Genomic DNA, 25,142 nt, shown 5'->3' with positions numbered 1-25,142 from the left:
TGATATACACTAATGTGGACAACATACACTAATGTGGACAAAGTGTGGCTTTGCTTGCCGTAAATAATCATTTTACTTTCCACAAACTTTGCATAAATTAATAGTACAAAGAAACTTTGTGATACAACTTATCATAAAAATATGCTTCTTACTCAACTTATGAGACACTTCTTCTCTCCCTGCCTGCTGAACATATCATCCACTCTTAAAAGCTGCTAAAACCTTTTCTTTTAAAAACAAGACCGCCATCTCACTGAGGTATCAGGTTACAGCTACCTATTGAAGGTAGAGGATGACCAGAAGGAAAAACAGAGAGATAGAGATAATACAGCAGCTTTTTCATAATATTTTTTTTCGCTACAATGCTGGACTCTCAGTTACACTGCTCAGTACTACTGAATAATTTTCTTCATGGTGGTGCTGTTTCTGAACATATGATACATAGAGAAAGAAAAGCAGGAATCCCTTATGTCTCTGTGTATGAGAGAAATCACAGCAGTTACTTTCCACCCACAAGCTCAGTGACATTTGAAAAATATGCATAGTGCCAGCAGAGGGGAAAATCATCTTTTTTTGCGATGAGGGGTGAGGGAGGACCAGAAGGAAAACAGAGAAAGAGATTATATTACAGCTTTTTAGGAATTTTTTTTTTCAAAGACGGACTCACAGTTACACTGCTCAGTACTGATGGATAATTTTCTCCATGCTGCTGCTGCTGCTTCTGAGCGTATGATACATATAGAGAGAAAAGCAGGAATCCCTTATGCTTCTGTATACTATGTATGAGAGATATCACAGCAGTTACTTTCCACCCACAAGTTCAGAGACAATTGAAAATTATGCATACTGCCAGCAGAGGGGAAATTCATCTTTGTGTACGGTGAGGGGTTAAGGGAGGACCAGAAGGAAAACAGAGAAAGAGATCATGCTGCTGCTGCTGCTACTGACCACATGATACATATAGAAAGAAAAGCAGGAATCCCTTATGCCTTTGTATACTATGTATGAAAGACATCACAGCAGTTAGTCTCCACCCTATTTAACTATTTTTCTTACTTGATGTGATAAATCTAATAGTAAAAGCAAGAATGTTTTTACTCTTTTCCTCTCTTATGCGCAGAACCTCCCACCGTGTAGTTCTGGGTGCATTTGATCGTTCTTCCAGTGCTGAAGCTACTCAGACCATGACCATTTCCAGGGTGAGAGATGCTAAAAATTCTAATATTGATGAACATATATATGTTAATAGATCACATATAGTACCTAATGGAAATAATTGTAAGGCCTATTTAATAAATAGAAATATTGACTTTTTTTAACAGGTCTTCAGACACCCCAGCTACAGCTCCGTCACCATTTCCAACGATATCACTCTTATCAAGCTCGCCAGCGCTGCCTCTTTTACCAGTTGTGTGTCCCCAGTGTGCGTTGCTGTTACAGCTGATGTATTCAATGGAGGAGAGAGATGCGTCACAACTGGATGGGGCTACGTTAGTACTGCATGTAAGGATTGCAAAGTCCTGTAACTACAGTGTCAAGATATTTACAATATAACTACAGATGAATGGCTAACCATGTAATATTAGGGCTCTTTAAGTCCATTAAATCTGACTTTTCTAAATATGACATGTCTTTATTTTGCTCAGCACAAATTACACCAAGAAAACTGCAGCAGGTAGCTCTGCCTCTTCTGACCACAAGTGACTGCCAGAGATACTGGAGATCCAAGATCCAGAGCACCATGATCTGCGCTGGAGCCTCTGGTGCCTCCTCCTGCATGGTATGAGATTTTACAGATTTAAGGATATTAAGGATATTTTTTGCTAATCTAATATTCTGTTCTCGGATAAACAGAATGAAAGTTTCAAAAATATCATAATTTGCTCACTATTTCTCATTCTTCTGTAGGGTGACTCTGGGGGACCTCTTGTGTGCCAGAGAAATGGAGCTTGGACCTTGGCTGGTATCGTGTCCTGGGAAAGCTCTTCCTGCTCCACCTCTACTCCCGCTGTCTACGCTCGCGTGACAGTTCTTAGATCCTGGATGGACCAGACTAACTAAATGTTTCTTTAAGACAAATTGTCATTAATAAACTTATTACACCAGGATTTCATTTTGTTAGAACTTTTTTTATTTATATTGCAATCAATAATATGACAGATTTACAAAAAAAACAATATACAGTTATGCAGCGGTCTATAACATGAAATTATAACTACTATTAGAATTATTAGTGTAGACATTTTCTATAAAATAATAGCTAGTTCCCTTAACAGTTAATATTGTGCACAAAGGACCCAAAAGGATTAGTTTCTGATCTTAAATGTATTATTTATACATATATATATATATATATATATATATATATATATATATATAGATGAATATTAGCGTGTCCGATCACTTGATGCCCAGATGCATTCTCTAAATGATCATTGTCATTTCAACAAACTTTGCATAAATCATTAATATATATGCAAATATCCTTTGCAATATATCTTTCCATGGTAAATTGGTTTTGATTTGTTCCTGTTTACTGTAGGGGTTAATTAATTTTATAGTTTGATAATTTTAATAGACTGGACTTTTACAGATGTGGCAATACCCAATATGTGTGACGAGGGGTCACATCTCATGGACTAGCTGTGAGTCAGGGTAGTCAAGGAGTCCGAGGGCAAGAGCCAGGAGGGTAAGTGATAAACAGAGGGAAGAGACAAAAGGCATAGTCCGGTAACTGCCCAAAGTAAAAATACCAGGAGAATAAAGGATCAGAGCAAAGGGGCTAGACAAAACAGATGGTGAGAACGAGGTCCAAGGTCAGGCAGCAAAAGGATCCAAAAGCAAAGCACAAGGCTCAGAGAAAAAAACTACATAGAACTGAATCTACGTTTGTTAGAGATCTGGGACTGACAGCCAAGCTAGGTAGCAGGGCAATCACCTGGGACAGGAAACACCTGATGGCAGCCCATCAACTCTCAGTCTCACATTGGGTGGCAGAGCTGTCAATCAAAACACAGAAAGCTCAGGAGGCCCCAGCATCAGATTAGATGACTGAGCTGCCAATCAAAGTAATAAATCAGTGCAGTAGTCCTCAGCATTGCGGCCCCCCTGTGCCAGGTTCATTATCTTTGCCTCAGTGACCAGGATCCTGTCGGATTCGTCATAGATCAGACCTAAAGTGTCAAAAAAGGTGTCCACAGAAGACCATTCTGGGGCCTCTGGGGACAAGGATAATGCCCAGGTCTTTGGGCCTCCTTACAATACGGGCATGATTATTCCCACCTGCTGGAACTCATCCCCTGACGACCATGGATGCACTTAGCCTCATGAAGAGACTTAAGTAGTCTCGAAAGCTTGCTATTTGTTACCATCTTTTCAGTTAGCCATTAAAAGATATCAACCACTGAGGACTCTCAAATTTTAATGTTTTTGTGGAGGCATTTTTCTTTTCCAGAAACATTTTTGGAAGCGGTTTTGAAGAGGTTGTTTTGTAGTTTATGGTAGTGGTAAATTTAGGTCGATATTTTTTGCATTTATTTGGGAAAATATCAGAAATTTGGTGAAAATTTGGCAATTTTTAAACTTTTATTTTTCATACCCTTAAACCAGAGAGTTATAGCACACAAAATAGTTGATAAATAACATTTTACACATGTCTACTTAGTGTTGAGCGAGCATGCTCGACACTGCTCGGTACTCGCCCGAGCATCTCACTACTCGGGAACATGCAGGGATTGCCCGCCAGTCACTGTAATGCCGCAGCAATGTTGTTTGTGGGCATTACAGTGATTGGCTGGCCGCACAGAATCACCTCGAGTATTTAAAACTGGGCGCCGCCATCTTGTGGACTGTCGCTCTGGATCAGACAGTGTAGGGTCAGTGCTGATGAGCTAAGGAGAGATTTATACTGCAAAATAGTTAGTGTAGGGTCTCTAAAGCCTGCCAAATCAAGCAAACAGTCCTTCTCAGAACTAACATCCATCCCAGATATCAGGCAGGAAGGCAGGCAGGCTGTATAGGAGACGCAGTGGTTATACCAGCAAACGCTGCATTACAGACCTGTGTGCTCCTGTTGGTCAAATTGGTAGACTTATCATCCCGGTCTCAGGGGCCAGGAAAAAAAATTTTTTTTCATCTAAATCTTGTCTTATTAACCTTTTTGTATCCCCCCCCCCCCCCCCACCCCAAAAAAAAAAAAAAAATTTGAGTGTGTCTGTGACCGTTCAGACACCAATACAGTATATCTGTTTAAAAGAGTCTGGTGTAGGCCTGAAAAATATAACTGTGGTTTTGCAGTCCCACGGGTGAAATCTCTGTATTATCCTGTTTTTGGCATTTTTTGCCGTAAAAGAAAACCTGTAATAGTGTCTCCCTGACTGGTCAGACACCAATGTAACTGTTTAAAAGAGTTTGGTGTACGCCACATAACTATAACTGTGGTTTTGCAGTTCCACGGGTCAAATCTCTGTATTATCCAGCTTTTGGTATTTTTTCCGTAAAGAAAAACAGTAAGAGTGTCTCCCTGATTGTTCAGACACAAATATATCTGCTTGAAAGATTCTGGTGTAGGCCAGAAAAATATAACTGTGGTTTTGCAGTTCCACGGTTCAAATCTCTGTATTATCCACTTTTGGGCCTTTTTTACATAAAAAAAAACAGTTTGAGTGTGTCGCTGACTGTTCAGCCCCAAATATATCTATTAAAAAAAGTCTGTTATACGCTAGTAAATTAGAACTGTGGTTTTGCCGTTCCACGGTTCAAATCTCTGTATTATCCAGATTTTTGCCTGTTTTCCGTAAAAAAAATAAATAAATTGTCTCCCTGTCTGTTCAGTCACAACTATATCTGTTTAAAAGATTCTGGTGTAGGCCAGAGAAATAGAACTGTAGTTTTCCTCTTCCACGGTTCTAATCTCCTTTTTATTACCCTTTTTCCATTGATAGTGCGAGTGTAAGCTATTTTACTTCATTTACAATGGGCAAGGCGCGTGACAAGGGACGTGGAACTGGACGTTCTGGTGATGGTGCGTGTAGAGGATGGGGCCGTGGCAAAGGTGAAAATGTGCCACAACCAACAGCCACATCTTCTCGCTCCCACTTCTTGACCGAAATACTAGGGAAGCACACTACAACACCAGTATTGCGAACGGATCAGTGTGAACAGGTTATTAATTGGATAGCAGATAATACTTCCAGTTACCTGGGCACCACCACCTCCAGTCTGTCTTCCACACGGTCAAGTTTTAGTAGCCGTGAGTCTCGACCACATACTCCTCCTCACCCTGATGCTCCTTCCTCCTACCATGCCGAGTGTCATCAGACAGCAACTGATCCCACACTTGGACACTCTGAAGAGCTGTTCACTGGTCTATTTCCATATTTGTGCCTCTCGCCTGCTCCGCTTGAAGTGGTGGAAGAGGAGATCCCATGTAGCGATGCCCAAATATTTGAACAGCCACGGCCAGAGGAAGTCGACGCTGGCAATTTGTCACAATAGGTGGACAATGATGAGAAACAATTGCCACGAAGTGAGGAGGAGGATCGAGGTGCGCAAGTGGAAGAGGAGGAGGTGGTGGATGATCTAGTAACTGACCCAACGTGGCAGGAGGACACGCAGAGCGAGGCCAGCAGCACACAGGGGGAGGGAGGCAGAGTACCCCAACAGGCAGGAAGAGGCAGTGTGGTGGCCGCACACAGAAGGCGGGCAACAGTTCCCCGTAACACCAACACGAGGGACGTTGCCAGTACAACTAGCAGGTCTTCCAGAGTCTGGAATTTTTTTAAAGACTCTGCTGATAACCTCAAAAAGGCCATTTGTACCACCTGCCATGCCAGCATCAGCAGGGGTGACAAAACTACCATCCTGACCACCACCAGCATGATCAGGCACATGGCAGCAAAGCACCCGACTTTTTGGGGCAAACACCAGGGTCCACAACCATTGTCAGCGGGTGTCACCACTGCTTCTTCCGCTGTTGTGCGTGTAATAGAACTCCCTGTTGTGCATGCAAGGCAATCCCCTGTCCATACTGCATGCAAAGATGCCCCCTCCTCTCAGTCTTCACTTGTTATGGCAGTTTCTCAAGAAATAGCATCAACGTTCACATCCACGTCCCACCGCAGCTGCCCCCAGGCGGCTGGGAACCGTGTGTGGACACCCGGCCGCGGGGCGGCTGGGGACCGAGTATGGACAACCGGCAGCCCCCTGACAGCTGGGGACCGAGTGTGGACACCCGGCCGCCGGGCAGCTGGGGACTGAGTATGGATACAAGGCCGCCAACGCAGCCATGATGTGGTGGCCAGATTCCGCCTCCACATGCCTAAAAGACCCAATTTCAAGTGCAAGCAAGCAGTATGGTATTGCAGCCTGGGGGTGGCAGGCTGCATACTTGCGCTTGCATTGCAAGGAATGGGAGAGGTACAACACTGCCCTGTGACAAGGACTTGAACGGGGATAGTTGCAAGTCTCCAACAACAGGTGCAGGGTGGGAAGCATCTTTGCATGTACCATGAACAGGGGTTTGGCATGCACACACTACAGCGGAATAGGCTGTCCTTCCCACTAAATGCACTGGGGAGGGCACAGGTAATGTTTTGGTATGCGCGCTTAATCTTATGTATAAGGCACACTGGGACAAATAGGGGCGTCTGGGGACTGAGTATGAATACCTCGCTGCCGAAGCAGCGATGAGGTAGTGGCCAGCTTTGGCCTCCTCCAAACTAAAGGCCCCATTTCAAGTGCAAGCTAGCAGTATGGCATTGCAGCCTGGGGGTGGGTGGGTGGCAGGCTGCACACTTACGCTTGCATTAAAAGAAAACAAAGCAGATGATAACTTCTATCATCCTCATCATGCTCCTCACCTTGGCACTCTCAACTCCCCTGATGGAGAAACCAGGGCCCACCGGAGGAGTCTGGTTCTCTGGTGGTCTCGTCCAATGCTGCCCTAAAGCAGGCCAGGCAAAGAAAAGTGTGTGGGAAGGTGACAGGAGAAATAGGGGCAGCTGGGGACCGTTTATGGACACCCGGCCGCCCCCAGGCGACTGGGGACTGCGCGTGGACACCCGGCCGCGGGGCGGCTGGGGACCGAGTATGGACACCCGGCCGCCCCCTGGCGGCTGGGTACCGAGCGTGGACACCCGACCGCTGCTGCGGCTGGGGACTGAGTATGGATACCTTGCTGCCTTAGCAGCCATGAGGTAGTGGCCAGCTTCGGCCTCCTCTAAACTAAAAGGCCCCATTACAAGTGCAAGCTAGCAGTATAGTATTGCAGCCTGCGGGTGGGTGGGTGGGTGGATGGCTGCATATTTGCGATTGCATTGCAAGGAATGGGGGAGGTACAATTGAACACTGCCCTGGGACAAGGACTTGCACGGGGATAGTTGCAAGTCTGCATCTTCTGATGTGGCAAGGATCTCTTCTGATGGGCACACTTTTAGGCAGTGACCTGGGTGTCAGAGATGCTTCCAGGGGTCTTCCCCATGCTGTTCCCATGTCTTTTCAGCACTGTATGCATGTGTCACACAGCACATGGCCAGATAAGGTTGTAAAATGTTAAAATGACATTTCCCGGTGAATGCATTTGTCACGGTTGAAAGCAATACAAAAGTGCAAAAACACATAAAAAATGCTACTTGTGAACATAGCCCAAGGTGTGGAGGAGTATTTTTTTTTGGTTATTTATTTTACCTTATACACAAGTCTTTACCCTGGAAAGGATGTTCCTTAACATATTTCACAGGAAAGCAGTTTCAGTTTCGTTTTTGAACATTTTATTGTGAGCCCTTAAAAGTGGCTTAATACCTCTGAGCACGTTGTTGACAGCAGTGACCTGGAGGTCAGAAATGCTTCCTGGGGCGATCCCCATGCTGTCCCCATGTCATTTGAGCACTGTCAGTATCGTTTTGGGCACTTGTTAGGCTTTTAAAAGACTGCCGGGGGTGCCGCCGCAAAAATGCTCGGGTCTCCCATAGACCAACATTGGGCTCGTTGCTCGGGTCGAGCACCTGAGTATCACGGCGAGCTCGGCCCGAGCTTCGAGCACCCGAGCATTTTAGTGCTCGCTCAACACTAATAATAAACAAACTAAAATTAAAATTCAGGAAATTACTGACAAAATTGACAAAGAAGAAAAACTGCAAAAAACTAATCCATCTCATAGTACACATTCAAAAATCCTGAAACTGAGATTGGAACTAAGATCTCAGTTGATAGAAAAATATGATAAAATGATACAATCCATTAAGATAAGGCATTATTTTGAATACAAAAAGATGTCCAAACTAATGGCAGAAAAAATCAAACAACAAAGAATAAAAACAAAAGTCACACATATCCAAAAATCAAATAATCTTCTATCACACCCAAAGGACATCTCTGAAGCCTTTGCTTCATATTATTATGCATTATATAATCTTAAAGATAATTTGGATGTACAACAACCCAAAGAAATTGATATAAATAACTTTTTATCTGGTATTCAACTCCCAGTACTGAATGAAGAACAATTAGCTTGTTTAAACGCCCCCTTTTCAGGTCCAGAAGTCAAGGTCAAATTATATAAATTAAAAGAAAATAAGGCCCCAGGTCCTGATGGCTTCTCAAATGACTATTATCCAACTTTCAAACATATCCTATCTACCCCCTTGACCATTTTTTTTAATCAAACAACTGAAGAAAAAAACATGCCATCTGAGAACCTACAAGCCAATATTATAGTGATTTCAAAGCAACAAACAGATCCCACATTAATCTCAAATTACAGGCCTATATCCCTTCTTAATACAGATATCAAAGTGTTGGCAAAAATAATAGCAAATAGATTATCAGAATTTTTACCTAGCCTGATACATACGGATCAAGTCGGGTTTGTAAAGGGCAGACAAACATCAGACGGTACCAGGAGAACCTTAGACTTGATTGCCCACATAGAAAAAATAAAAAATTCCTTCAATATTTCTCTCTATCGATGCTGAAAACGCATTTGATAGGATTAATTGGAGCTATATGTTTATCTTTAACTAAATTTGATATCCATGGTCCAATTTTTAATGCCATCTCAACCTTATACACATGTCCATCAACCAATGTTTTGGTAAATAATCTCCTTTCTAAATGTTTTAACATATCCAATGGCACACGGCAAGGCTGTCCACTATCCCCGATCCTCTTTACCCTGATAATGGAGCCTTTTGCAGAAGCGATCAGAATGAATAATTTAATCACAGTTGTTCCAACAAATAAAAGACAATACAAGATAAGCCTTTTTCGCGGATGATATCATTTTAACTTTAACAAGCCCACTGAACTCTATCCGGGAACTAACTCATTTAATTAAAGAATTCTCTAAAATCTCATATTATAAAATTAACCCAAGTAAATCAAAAATCTTAAGTTTTAACATAGATCCAGAGACAAAAAATATAATCAAAAATGAATTTCCTTACACATGGGAAAAAGCCAATATTACATATCTTGGGATTAAATTGACTAAACCCGGGGACAAGATTATAGAAATAAATCTATCTAACTTCTATAAAGAAATACAAAGCATTTCTAAGATAGAGAAGGTAGAAACTTCTTGGTTGGGAAAAATTATTTTATATAAAATGTCTCTGCTTCCCAAGCTCCAATATATTTTTCGCACCATACCTCTTCTTATTCCACAAGTCTGGATGAACAAATTTCAAAAACAATTATCAAACTTTATCTGGAGTTGCAAACCAACTAGAATTTCTAAACGGATTATTCATAAACACAAATTAAATGGAGGCATGAGTGTCCCCAATTTAAATGTGTACCACCTTGCTAATTTAGTCATGCAGAGTAGGAACTGCCTCCTAAATTTACCCATTAAACTCTGTTGGATCGAATTAGAGAGAGAATTCAACAAGGATTTACCCTTTTTATCAATGGTATTGTCATTTCTTTTTGACAAATCATTAGATTTACCGTTACATCCGGCCATCAAATCATCAATATTAGCATGAAAATTGCTGTTTAATGCTACGAATTTTAACATCACACCAGCCAATCTAGAAAATATCCCTATTTCCACTCTCAAAATTGCCATTTCAAATTTTGACCATACATTATGGGAGAAAAAAGGGATCAAAGATTTCTCTGGAATACTGAAGGAAAATAAAGCAGATTCCTTTTACACTTTTCAGCAACTCAAAGAGAAATATAGGCTTCCTGATATAGAATTTTATACATATCTTGAGATAAGGAAATATATCAGAAAAAAATACAAACTCCGTTTGGTTATTTCTAGAGAAATATTTTGTCTTTTGAAAAGCCCAGAAAAGAACACTTTGTGGAACACAAAGAAATGTATGCAAATTTCAATGATGATAATTTATTTACAAAACAAACGTATATGAATAACTGGGAAAGAGATATAGGTACTCAATTCTCCACAGAAAGATGGAGGAAAGCAATTAAAATGACAAACACAAACTCAATTAATGCTAGCTTGCAAGAAACATATTATAAAACCTTGACTAGGTGGTATTTCACACCGGTAAGGATGCACAAAGCCGATCTGCAGAGATTTCACTGATATCAGATCTGAAATAGGAAGAATTATGTCACAAAATCACAAAATTAGAACACAAACTTGTAAGGGTATGTGCACACGGTGCGTTTTTTATGCATTTTTGCTGTGGCAAATCCGTGCGGATTTAGCACCAAAAACGCATTGCAAACCTTATCCCAGCATTTTCTATGGGATTTTGGAAGATCTGTGCACATGAACAGGAATTATCCTGACAGGATTTCATGTGCGGAAAAAGAAGCAGCATGTCCATTCTTTGTGCGGATTTGCTTGCCTTTTTCCTATACAATGCATTAACAAATCCGCAGGCAAAAAAATACATAAAATGCATGTAGGTGCAAAAAACACATAAAAAATGCGCAGAATTTAGGCAGTGTTTCTGATGCCAAGAGGTACAGAATCTTGCAGAAAAGCTGCAAAAATTTCTGAAAGCAATTCCTGATGTTGTGCGCATAACCTAATAATGAATGGATGTAACCAAGTTGTTCTTTCCTGTCAAGTGTCACCACTAGGGATGAACGGACTCATGGATGCTCCAGTTCATCTGATCCTTAACTAAGCCACAAAGAACTAAGTGCCACCTTAGTTCAAAAATTAAGTAATGATGTAAGGTACCAAACACCTACAGTGAAACATGGTGGAGGCAATGTCTTGTTTGGGGCTGCTTTTCTGTATCTGCCATTGGCCCTCTGCACAGAACTGATGGAAATATGAATGCTGCCATGTACAAGGATATACTGCAGAATGTAATTCTGCCACATGGAAAAAACAGAGTAGGCAAGGGATGGATATTCCAACAAGACAATGATACTAAGCACACATCCAATTAAGTCAAAAATTGGTTAGAAAAGAACAATGTTTGCCTGTTGTAATGGCCAAGCCATGATTTACACCCTATAGAGCACCTTTGGGATGAGTTAGGGTGACGAGTTGGGGCCCGTACCCAGAGCAATAAAGATGAATTGTTGGCTTCAATGCTCCGTCGGCGCAGTGCAGTAATTAAAGCAAGAGGTTATGCTACAAAATACTAAGTTATGGCATTGTAAGCAATGAATTACTCTCTATAAATAGTATATGCACAACTTCTGGCCGTCAGTGTGTAGCTGTAGATATTCCTCTCGGCTGCTAGCACACTATACAGTACAATCTTTTTCTTACTAATGCATACCATATATACTGGATGATTTTGATATATACCATCTGTACAGGGTGATATGCAGTATTTTTGTTTTGGCTATTGTAAGGCAGCGCTAGTCATCATGCTGGGGGACACTCGCTTCACCATGTCAATTAAAGCACACCGGGGGGGAGTGTGGCCTGCAAGACAAGGTGGCAGCAGCTTAACTGCATAGTTCCAGCCAGCCAGGATTAAAACCAGCACAAAGCAGCACACAGCATCGTCCTACAGCCTATTACCTAACACCCGGTGGCGGCAGAACACCCAGGGCGCATGATGACCAGGGGAAGGTCCCAAAAAAGAGGATCCCCGGTGAGATTGGAGGCTTTCTTCCAGAGGGGACAAACAACAAGAACAGTGAGTAAGATGGCACCTGCTTCCCCTGCAACTTCTTCAAACTCCTCTAGAGGCTCAGGGGGAGGGGAAGCAGAGAATGTGAAACACAGCAGCAGGGATAATGAACCCACAGCACCAATGACAAGGGCAGATATGCAAGAATTTCTGGCTGCAATTCGCTCCTCCATGAGGGAGGATATGCAGGCAATGTTGCAGGAGATAAAAGGGGAGATTACTTCCATTGGGGATCGCACTTCCCACATTGAAAACAAGATGGAAGAATATGCCAGAATGATCAATGCCTTGGTAGATGAAAATGAGGCACTCAGGGAAGAGATGTCTCAGGTCACTGATAAAGTTTATGATTTAGAAGATAGATCCAGACGTAACAATGTGAGGCTTAGGGGAATCCCTGAAGAAGTGCCAGATAAGGATCTCTCTGAGTTCAAGCGACGCTTCTTGGCGGCTGTATTACCTGAGGTTGCCCCTAATGAATTACTGGTGGACAGGATTCATAGAACACCGAAGCCCAGACACGTAGACCCTACCCTGCCTAGAGATACCTTGGCACGTATTCATTTCTTCACTACGAAGGACATGTTCCTATACCAACTAAGGAAAACTGCCAGGTTGCCTGAGGAATTTCAAAATCTGCAGGTCTTCCCAGATCTTTCTGCGGCTACCCTGGCAAAGAGAAGAGAATTTGCCTATGTGTGCAGGGCATTAAGAGAGGCCGGCATACGGTATAGATGGGGATTCAACCCAGTAAAACTACTAATACTCCGTGACAGTGGCGTGGTAGCGTGTTTTACCCCTAAACAAGCGGAAGAGAAATTGGCATCCTGGAAGATTGCCTATGCTCATAGACAACTTGCTAAAGGCAAGAAAATTGTGCAGGAATGGGTATCGACCTGAAAGAGAGGCGAGGACGCTATCCTGGCTGAGATGGAGCTGTTAGAGGATTGCTGACCTTTTTTTTCCCCTTTGTTCTTTTCTGAACTCTGAGAGCCTTTTGGCTTATTGACTGACGGTTCTCTGTTGTTCGGCGGAAGCCGTCTGGTTGGTGATCCTCTGGACTGTGAGAAATCTTGCTGTGTGACAGATTTGTGTCTGAAGAATTTACTTTTTTGACTGAAGTTTTCTCTATGTTTTTTTCTGCGGACTTTTTTCAGCTGTTTTTTCTTTCTTTTTACTGTATTTTATCTGTTTTTTTTTTCCAATTTAACTTGAGGTATATTTCCTCTATTGACGTAACTGCTGATCATTCTAAGGACATATGTGCTTTTTTCAGTGAATGGCTCATGAGGGGTGGTGTGGGGGGGGAGAGAAAAATTGGATTTTTGTATGCGGCTCATAACAATTTCCTCCTTTATGTGTAATTATGAGTATACAATTTCTCTCGTTGAATGTGAAAGGGTTAAATTCACCTGCGAAATGCTCTATGTTGTGGAGGGAGGTGAGTAAATAGAAGGCAGACATTGTGTGTCTGCAAGAGACGCATTTATTGGCAGCTGATAATCATAGATTGCATCAGGCACAATTCCCCCATATATTCTTTGCAAATGCCGAGACTAAGACAGCAGGAATCTGTATTATGATAAAAAATTCGGTGGCCTTCCAGATCATTCAGATGTGTACAGACCCCATGGGTAGATACTTGGTGTTGGTGTGTATATTGAATGGGACCCCTCATACGATTTCAGCACTATACGCCCCAAATTCTGCCCAGCTCCCATTTGTGCGAAAAGTCCTCTCTACCATTTCAACACTTAAACAAGGGGAGGTTATTGTATGCGGGGATTTTAAGATGCCAATGAATGGTACTTTAGACTGCTCATCTAGATTGGGTCGCCCTCGGAGAGAATTAGGCAAGTTGGTCCATGAATTTGGTCTGCACGATTTTTGGAGATACTCTCACGCCAGTGAAAGGGACTATACTTTTCATTCTCTCCGACATGGGTCATATAGTAGGATTGACTTATTCCTAGTAGACAATAGAGCTCTCAATAGATGTATATCTGCGGAGGTTGGAACGATTACGTGGTCTGACCATGCACCGATCTACCTACGTGTACATCTTGCGCACCAATTCAACCCAACACCACACTGGCGACTAAACACCTCTCTATTATTGAATGACTCTATAATGACAAAAGCAACAGCAGAATTGACATCTTATTTTGAATTAAACGACAATGGCACAGTTTCCAACGAGACTTTATGGACAGCGCACAAAGCGGTGATACGGGGAGTCTTCTTACAACAAGCGTCACAATTGAAAAGAAAGAGGGAGCAACACAGGACTGACCTCCTGACTGAGTTGAAAAAGCTAGAAATATTAAATAAAACCTCCCCCTCCCCGGCTACCACTGAGGCCATATATCAGCTCAGATTTAAACTGCGCTCTGATCTGCTGGCAGTATATGAATATAACCTCCACAAGTTCCAACTTAGTCACTACGCCATGGGAGATAGGCCGGGAGCCGTTTTGGCCACGCGGGGCAAGAAAAGGGCTGCTAAATCCAGAATAGATCATCTACGGGACTCAAAAGGGTTGATAGCCAGAAGTCCGAAGGACATAGCTGCAGTCTTTGCTGCATACTATAAATCTTTATATAACTTAAAAGATGATGTTGATACCCCACAGCCACAACAGTCAGATATTGATCAGATGGCATAGCTAACGAGTACTATCGTGGTTTCCAAAAAATTCTTACCCCATACCTTATCAGGTTATACAATACCTGGAGAGAATCGGGAAAGGTAGCAGTACCTAATTTGGAGGCTACGATCGTCACATTTCCTAAGCCTGGAAAGACCTCTGATTCTCCAGGTAAAGCCTGGAAAGACCCCTGATTCTCCAGGTAATTTTAGACCAATAGCACTATTGAATAGTGATGTAAAGATCTTTACCAAGTTCTTGGCTGTTAGACTAAATCGTGTCGTTCCTTCCCTGATATCCTCGAATCAACTTGGTTTTGTAGCTGGTAGGGAAGCTAAAGATGGTACAAGGAGGATTTTGGATCTGATTAAAGTGGCAGAGTTGAGCGGCCTCCCCAGTGCACTCCTGTCGCTAGATGCTGAGAAAGCGTTTGATAGGGTGCACTGGGGATACCTTAAAAGTGTTTTGCTTAAATTTGGACTAAAAGGACCTATTCTGTCTGCGATTAACGCATTGTACTCCACTCCTTCCGCTAAGGTTTTGACGTCTGGTTTCCTCTCTGAATCCTTCCCCATAACAAATGGGACACGGCAGGGCAGCCCCTTATCTCCAGTCATATTTTCTATATGTATGCAGCCCTTGGCTGAAAAGATTAGAAATAACTCAGAGATTTTGGGCATCTCGGTGGGGGGGTCCTCCCACAAAATCGGTCTATATGCAGACGATGTGGTTATCCCGTGCACTGAACTGGACAGGTCCTTTTCTGCCATTATGTCTGATCTCAAAACGTTTACAAACATTTCGTATTATAAACTGAATGCAGCTAAGATGGTTGTCCTGCCGATTTTTGTTCCGTTGTCACTTAGGCAAAGACTGGAAGGGGCATACCCTTTTCAGTGGGCGCAGGAAGGAATGACGTATTTGGGTATCACCTTAACCCTTTCAAAACAATTGGTGGAAGTAAATTTTACTAGACTGATAAATACGGTGCGGGAGGAGCTGGCGGTATTACAAAACGTTGTTGCATCGTGGATAGCCAGGATAAATATTTTTAAAATGAAGGTCCTTCCAAAAATGTTATACTATTTTAGGTGCATCCCAATTAAAATCCCTTCTAAAATCATAAATACTCTTCAAAGACTGGCTAATAATTATGTTTGGGACAATAGGAGACCGAGGGTGTCTGGTAGACTTCTGTATTATCCATATGACATGGGAGGGATGGGCATGCCCAATCTCATAGCCTACTATAGAGCGGCCGTCTTGACGGGACTCAGGGACTGGTGGAACATGGACAGCGACCACAAATGGTTGCAAATAGAGTCCTTACTTGCCTGAAACCATTCTACCAGATTGATATTGGAGACAGAAGTAGTGAAGCGAAGCACTATGGTCGCCGTGTTACCAACATCGGAGGCTACTATGCATTGTTGGAGGAATTTGGCATCCAAACTGCTGTTACTCCCCAGGACTGAGATCTCTTTACGAGCTCTAGAATATCATATTCCATATATTAACCTTCAACGTTGGGTGTCAGCTGGAGTTCAGTCACTAGCAGACCTGTTGGAGGACAATGTAATAATTCCTTTTGATAAACTAGTCATGAGATTCCCGGACCTACGGCCCTTGTTTTACCAGTATTTGCAAATAAGGCATTTACTTCACTCTACACAGACATCCCCCTTTTTTATTCTACCTAAGGATAAAAGAGCTATGGGTTACTTTCTCAACTCTAACACCGGTTCTAAGGGGGTTTCTATACTTTATAGGGCTCTAAACGACCCAGATCTGGACGATAAATTGACGTATATGACTCGTTGGGAAAGGGATCTAAGAATTTCTACGGACCCTCAGGACTGGCGGGATGGTTTGGATGAGGTCCAGCGAGTTTCGTCGTGTTTAAACCATCTAGAGCAGCTTAAAAAGACGCACATGAGATGGTACTACTACCCGGCACAGATGGTACACTTCGGGTCTGAATCATCATCTTTATGTTGGAGAGGATGCAATGGGGAAGGCTCGTTGGGCCACATGTGGTGGTTTTGTCCAAAACTTCAATCACTATGGGGGGGATTTGGTTAGTTTGATATGGGATGTACTGGGGACTCACCTGGAGATAACACCTAGTATGGGAATACTTCATATAGGATTAATGGATGTCCCCTGAGAAATTAGAGGAATTTTATCACATATTCTGATCGCAGTTAAATCAGCTATTGCGGCTAAATGGAAAGGAGTGGGCATCCCTACGGTGGGGGAGATAGTGACCAGACTAAACACGAACTGTCAATATGAAAGGGCTCTGGCACACACACTCAAGGCAAAGAAGAAAACTGATAAAATATGGGAACCTTGGTTAAACAGCCCATTGTCTGTACATGGGGAACGTTGAGGAAGCGGGATATTTTGTGCGCCGTTCTGAGTTTGGGTGACGCGCGGGACGATTATGGGTCCCTCTCCCTACCTTGCACCTCCGATCTTGCAATAGAGCAAAATATCAGCCATGCGACATTCACAGCACTTACGGATATAAATTATTTCTCACAACCATCTAATATATGGGGAATTTAATGTAATTAATCCATTCTTTTTTCTTTATCTGGTTTCTATCAGGACTTTAGTGGATCACGGTCAGCAGTTACAAATATTAATCTACCAACTGTCATCCAAAATACATCCTCAATTGGATGAATGTACAATTGCTATTAATAAATTATTAATATTTTATTATCTAATAATTAAAATGTAATTTTTATTCACATCCTATTTCCCTTTTCCCTATTACCTAAATAAAGTTCAGACATTCTACCTCCTTCACTTTTTAAAAAAATTAATGAAAAAAAATAGATGCAACACAGATGACAACAGAGAAAAATGGTCTGCATTGCAAGGATGTACAAATGGAAACAGATGTGTGAATGGAGCCTTAAAGTGATATGTAACAACTACTTACCAGCCCGATGAAATACAAGCTTCCAACATCCCCCAGCAGATGGGACCCCACCATCGATAGCTGATCGCCTTGCGGGAGAAACCACATACTGAAACGAGAATATTCTGAGTGAGCAGAAGTCACTGAACCCAACGAGACACGAGAACGTGGACAGAGAGAACATACTTGAAACGTAAAAGTAAAGTGCACAGTCAGCCAGGATAGATAAAGAAGCCAAGAAACGCGTTGTGGACTGAGATTTTAATAAAGAAGTTTTAATCTTTTGCGCCAGGTCTATTTTGGAGATTAGTTGGAAATTACCCAACAAAAGCTTAGATACAGCCAGGATTAAGGGGCATTTGATGGGTAAAACAGAATAGAATAGGTTGTTATAAATGTTTATAAATGTTATGTCAATTTGACAATGCCAATACTACAATATTTCTGCTACTGTGTTTTTTATTTGACCAGCAGATGGCGATAGTGTATTTTCACTTTAAATTCTGATTTTTTGGGGGTAAATACAGATATTCCTTTGAAATAATTTTGTTAATAAACACTGCAATAATGTTATGTTTTAATTCTTTTTGTAATAATATTAATACCACTTTTAATAAAGATATGTAGTCCTTTCCAGCTTTGGTCCTCAACCTCTTGTGTGTCTTTTTTGAAAAATAAATAAAAAGAAGAAAATAAATTGTGCATTTTGTATTATTAAATGTGTCATTTTTTTTTCTCAGTGCATTGCTGTGTGGGGGGAGGGGAGCTGAGAGTCTGTGTATTGCAGCTTGTGTGTCTGAGAAGACATCGCTATGTTAATTGCCTGCTTGATTATAATGACAGACTGCTGCACAATCAGCAGTTCAGGATGTCAAACCCCAATAAAAACAAAAGTCATTTTTGCTTGGTCTAAATGTCTTCATCAAGGCTGTTTGGAAAATTTTCAGAGATTACAGACTGGGTGAATTGCTGCATATGATTAATATAGCTTTTCAAAGTGCTGTTAGATGTCTTTAGCTTGGAATAGTTGCTAATAAACTATTTTGTCTTCTCCAGGTCTTTCAAAAATTCCATAGAGATGTCCTCTGAGTTCATAAAGTGAAGATAGCAAGCAACATTTAATGGACCCCATATAATGCTCCACACATAATAATGGACCCCATATATTGCTCCATACAGAATAATGGACCCCATATATTGCTCCATACAGAATAATTGACCCCATATGATGCTCCATACAGAATAATGGACCCCATATATTGCTCCACACAGAATAATGGACCCCATATATTGCTCCATACAGAATAATGGACCCCATATATTGCTCCACACAGAATAATGGACCCCATATATTGCTCCATATAGAATAATGGACCCCATATATTGTTCCATACTGAATAATGGACCCCATATGATTCTCCATACAGTATGGGCCCTATATAATGCTCCATAGAGAATAATGGACCCCATATATTGCTCCATACAGAATAATGGACATTATATAATACTCCGTACAGTATTGGCCCCATATAATGCCTCATAGAGTATAAGCCCTATATATAGTCCCTAAAAAATGTGTATTTCAACACTCTGTTGTTTCCCGAATCAGTTAGAAAATTAACCAAACATCCACCAGACTCGTCCATCCAGCAGACTCACATCTATTTGTAAGGAGCTGAAACTTATATCCCGCTACTCTAGCGGTCAATCAGTTATATGTAGTGCGCAAAATGGAATTATTGTGCTCTACCGGTCAATCAATCATATACTATGCAAAAGGGAATTTTTCATATTAAGCTCTGAGTGTGTCATAATCAGATCCTATGACTGCAATGATTTAATATTTCAGCAACTATCAATCATGGTGAAGTCAATTTGTCCTAGGATCAGTCGGCTTTCCCATAGCCCACTAGGTAACTCTCACAGAACACTATTCAGCTCACAGTGTTCTTACTATATTATCAATGACAAAAAAAATTTGGGTCACTTTATTGCACAGGTCTCATAAAGCTATAATTGCCCATATCCCCAATCCTAATAAATCCACAAAGCTTCAATGCCGTTCACTAATTGATTCGTCCACCTTGAGTCTGGTCTGCTAGATCAATAGGAGCACATCACACTCCAGTATGCTAATGTCAATGACCCACAACACTCTCCAGCCATATTACCATCTTTTGTTAGATAACAAGGAGGAAAACACTGAACATAGGGCACAAAAAATGAAAGAGCAAGTGTTTTGGAAAAAAAAAACACTTGGTATAGTGGCACAACATGCAAGAGTGCCCGCACTTATATACTGCAATTCACAAAACAATGCAATTTAGAGAAAAATAAAACTAGAGGACCACATAGGAAATAGTGAATGTGTATAGCACTAAATAAATAGTAAATAGCCAAAAATACTACATATCACCCTGTACAGATGGTATATATCAAAATCATCCAGTATATATGGTATGCATTAGTAAGAAAAAGATTGTACTGTATAGTGTGCTAGCAGCCGAGAGGAATATCTACAGCTACACACTGACGGCCAGAAGTTGTGCAGATACTGTTTATAGAGAGTAATTCATTGCTTACAATGCCATAACTTAGTATTTTGTAGCATAACCTCTTGCTTTAATTTCTGCACTGCGCCGACGGAGCATTGAAGCCAACAATTCATCTTTATTGCTCTGGGTACGGGCCCCAACTCGTCACCCTAACTCATCCCAAAGGTGCTCTATAGGGTGTAAATCATGGCGTGGCCATTACAACAGGCAAACATTGTTCTTTGCTAACCAACTTTTGACGAAATTGGATGTGTGCTTAGGATCATTGTCTTGCTGAAATATCCATCCATCTCCCCATACCTTTTTTGAATGAAAGTGGTGACAGGACTCTGCACCACTAACAATAAACACTCACCACTGTGAGGTTCAGGAGGACTATCTTTTAAAAAGCTCGTTTTCTAAACACTTGGCACTTTATAAGCACGGAGTCACTTTTTTGCTGTAGTTTATATGCAGCAATATAGGTATCTCCTTTTGTGCCTCCGCAAAACATCAAGTATACTCCCCTGATGACTTCTCCTAAGGGAAACGCGTCGGGAGGGATTTTTTTGTGGGATACTATGAGCGATACACTTGGGTACAGCCCTTGTTAGGGCGGGAGCTAACACCGAGGGCACGACAGGGTAAATATAGTCTTCAATAGGATCCATTTGAAATGGATGGACGGAAATCTCTGACGCTGTCTGCATGTGAAACGGGTGAGATCCACATGGTTTTTGTTCTACAATGTTCTTTAGCACCTTAACATTACTTTCTCTGACAATCAGGACTGGACATATCTACTATAGAGCAAACTGCTAAGACATTGAAATATATTTTCCATTGAATTAATACCATCTTTAAATATTTTTGTGTCCTGATGTTACGAGGGGTGTATGAATATGTTTGTCTACTTTAAACAGACTGAGGAGATAATAAGTTTTAAATATGTGTTATTAAAGGTTATATTTTAACAGAGGATCCTCATAGCTGTCTTCAATATCCATCCCCTGCCTACTCTGGTTTTACCATGTGGCAGCATTACATTCCGCCCTATATCTTTGTACATGGCATCATTCATATTTCCATCAGTTCTATGCAGAGGGACAATGGCAGATGCAGAAAAGCAGCCTCAAACATGACATTGCCTCCACCATGTTTCACTGTAGGTGTTTTGTACCTTACATCATTACGTTTTCACATTGGGCGGTATATATTATGCTTGCCATCACTACTAAACAGATTGAACTTGGATTCATCTGACCACAACACCTTAGACCAATCTGTATGAAAACGTTTGAAATCTGAGATTTTACATGTACAAAAGTTACAATATAAGAGCTACTTGTAAATCCTGCCATTTTTTTAATTCATGGAGTTTAGTTCAAGGCCACAGACACATTTTGGGGTACATTTAATGAGAATCATTTTGGGGTGCAGCCCCCAAAAGTGCTGAATACTGAATTCAACAGCCCCTAAAGTACTGAATCCTGTTATTTAAGTCCCCCAAGTGTTTATTTCTGGGCTACCTAACATTGTTTATTGTCACTACCTCTGATTGCTGTCAGTACACTGAGACATTAGGGTGCTACATAGCACACAACCTAACATTGTTTATCATCACTACCTCTGATTGCTGTCAGTACACTGAGACATTATGGTGTTACATAGCACATAGCACACAACCTAACATTGTTTATCATCACTACCTCTGATTGCTGTCAGTACACTGAGACATTATGGTGTTACATAGCACATAGCACACAACCTAACATTGTTTATCATCACTACCTCTGATTGCTGTCAGTATACTGAGACATTATAGTGTTACATAGCACATAGCACACAACCTAACATTGTTTATCATCACTACCTCTGATTGCTGTCAGTATACTGAGACATTATAGTGTTACATAGCACATAGCACACAACCTAACATTGTTTATTGTCACTACCTCTGATTGCTGTCAGTATACTGAGAGATAATGGTGTTACATAGCACACAACCTAACATTGTTTATTGTCACTACCTCTGATTGCTGTTAGTATACTGAGACATTAGGGTGTTACACAGCACAGAACCTAACATTGTTTATTGTCACTACCTCTGATTGCTGTCAGTATACTGAGACATTATGGTGTTACATAGAGATTATGGTGTTACATAGCACACAACCTAACATTGTTTATTGTCACTACCTCTGATTGCTGTTAGTATACTGAGACATTAGGGTGTTACACAGCATAGAACCTAACATTGTTTATTGTCGCTACCTCTTATTGCTGTCAGTATACTGAGACAGGGTTACTAGCGGGGTGCCTCAGGGGTCTGTCTTGGGCCCTATATTATTTAATATATTTATTAATGATCTAGTGGAAGGGTTGCATAGTAAAATAGCAATATTTGCAGATGATACTAAACTTTGTAAAGTAGTTAATACAGATGAGGATAGGGCACAGCTACAGGAGGATTTGGATAAATTGGGGAGTTGGGCCAAAAAATGGCAAATGGGGTTCAATCCCGATAAATGTAAGGTCATGCACATGGGAAAGAAAAACAGCAGTCACCCATACATATTAAATGGGAAACCGTTGGGGAAATCTGACATGGAGAAGGACCTGGGCGTCTTGGTTAATAGCAAATTAAATTGGAGTGCCCAGTGTCAGGCAGCAGCTGCGAAGGCAAATAGAGTCATGGCATGCATCAGAAGAGGAATAGGGGCATATGATGAGAACATTGTTCTTCCTCTGTATAAAGCGCTGTTATGGCCGCACTTAGAATATTGTGCACAGTTCTGGGCTCCGGTGCTCAGGAAAGACATATTGGAGCTAGAGAGGGTACAAAGGAGGGCGACTAAGGTAATAAAGGGAATGGAGGGACTAGAATACCCAGAGAGGTTGTCAAAATTAGGCCTATTTACGTTGGAAAAGAGAAGGCTTAGGGGAGACCTCATAAACATGTATAAATACATCAGGGGGCAGTACAGAGATCTCTCCCATGACCTGTTTATACCAAGGATGGTGACAAAGACGAGGGGGCACACTATGCGTCTGGAGGAAAGGAGGTTCCTGCACCAGCATAGAAGGGGATTCTTTACGGTCAGAGCAGTGAGACTCTGGAACTCTCTGGGAGAGGAAGTGGTGATGTCAAACTCACTTAATGAGTTCAAGAGAGGCCTGGACGCCTTTCTTGAGAACAATAAAATTACATCCTATGCTTAGTTAATTAATCCAGGGATTTAATCTGACTGCCAGATTGGTGTCGGGAAGTGAATTTTTCCTCAATGATGTAAATTGGCCTATACCCCATGTTTTTATTTTTTGTTGCCTTCCCCTGGATCAACGCTGCGGAATAGCTGCAGTGCACAAGAAATAGGCTGAACTGGATGGACGCTTGTCTTTTTTCGGCCTTATAAACTATGTAACTATGTAACTATGTAACATTATAGTGTTACATAGCACACAACCTAACATTGTTTATTGTCACTACCTCTGATTGCTGTCAGTATACTGAGACATTATGATGTTACATAGCACACAACCTAACATTGTTTATTGTCACTACCTCTGATTGCTGTCAGTATACTGAGAGATTATGGTGTTACATAGCATAGAACCTAACATTGTTTATTGTCACTACCTCTGATTGCTGTTAGTATACTGAGACATTATGGTGTTACATAGCATAGAACCTAACATTGTTTATTGTCACTACCTCTGATTGCTGTCAGTATACTGAGACATTAGGGTGTTACACAGCATAGAACCTAACATTGTTTATTGTCGCTACCTCTTATTGCTGTCAGTATACTGAGACATTATAGTGTTACATAGCACACAACCTAACATTGTTTATTGTCACTACTATAGATGAGTGAATATTTCAATATTCGGTTCGGATTACCATCGCCAATTTTGCAATATTCGGATTTATTCGTCGAATATTCGCCAGACTCCATTGGATTCAATGCCAAAACAGCTCAAATTAGGGGCAGACACCAGGAAAGTGGCATCAATTGAACCAGAGTACAATTACTATAATTATTATTATAGCGCCATTTACTCCATGGAGCTTTACATGTGAAAAGAGGTCGCCAACTGGTACAAGAGGAGAGAGGAGTCGGATCCTGCCCACGAGGGTGCACAAACAATCTACAAGGGATGGTTGAGGATACAGTAGGCGAGGGTACAGCGGTATGGTAGAGTGATGGTTACTGCAGGTTGTACGCTTGGCAGAAGTGGGTCTTCAACTTCCATTTCAAGGTTTCCACGGTAGGCGAGAGTCTGATGTGTTGGGGTAGAGAGTTCCACAGTAGGGGAGATGCACGAGACAAATCTTGTATGCGATTGTGGCAAGAAGAGAAAAGAGGGAAATAGAGAAGGAGATCTTGAAAAGATGAGAGGTTGCACTCAGGTAACTAGTACAGGGAGACTAGGTCACAGATGTATGGAGGACACAGGTTTTGGATAGCTTGGTATGCCAAAGTTAGGCTTTTCAACTGTAGGGCAGTCTGACCTTAGTCAGATGCCTCTGACTGAGGTGCCCTGCTATAAGGGGTTAAAATCCCCTGCATTTCCACATCCCCTCCTCCATGTTTGCCTGTCCAATGGTTCCTTGTTTCCTGTCCTCCCATTCCCTTTCATATAAATGTCCCTGTGTGTCATCTTCCGGTCTCTCCCCACAGTGTGGGACCCGGAGACTGGTTGTCTGCTGGTGAGAGACCTGTAAGATGGCAGACAGTGACAGTCTAGCCAAAGCTATCAGAGAAAAGATTAGAAAGGAGGGGGACGCCTGGCTTACCAGCATACTTGCTGGCCCGGCCGCTCCTCCTCCCCAGCAAAGTCAGGACCCCTCCGGCGGCCGGTGGCTAACTCTGCGAATCCGACCGCCAAACAAACTCAGCCCCAGTGGCGACTCATCCCGGCGCGTGCGCAAGAACGCCGTGCGC

At 41.7% G+C, this 25,142-nt stretch overlaps 1 protein-coding gene across 1 annotated transcript; it reads left to right on the top strand.

The window, feature by feature from the left end:
• The first annotated feature begins 839 nt into the window (after positions 1-839).
• On the top strand, positions 840-2,061 carry LOC141173596 (chymotrypsin A-like). Its single transcript, XM_073657895.1, has 5 exons — positions 840-880; positions 1,121-1,199; positions 1,323-1,503; positions 1,647-1,780; positions 1,909-2,061. Exons 1-5 carry the CDS (start codon positions 840-842, stop codon positions 2,059-2,061), a joined length of 588 nt encoding a protein of 195 aa, XP_073513996.1.
• The last annotated feature ends 23,081 nt before the right edge of the window (positions 2,062-25,142 follow it).

The sequence above is a fragment of the Phyllobates terribilis genome, unplaced genomic scaffold (genome assembly GCF_046119375.1).
Source record: "Phyllobates terribilis strain yellow unplaced genomic scaffold, ASM4611937v1 Scaffold_13__5_contigs__length_258822181, whole genome shotgun sequence".
NCBI classification, from domain to species: Eukaryota; Metazoa; Chordata; class Amphibia; order Anura; family Dendrobatidae; genus Phyllobates; species Phyllobates terribilis.
Note: the sequence above shows the minus strand (reverse complement) of the source record. Positions and strands in the feature narration are given on the sequence as shown.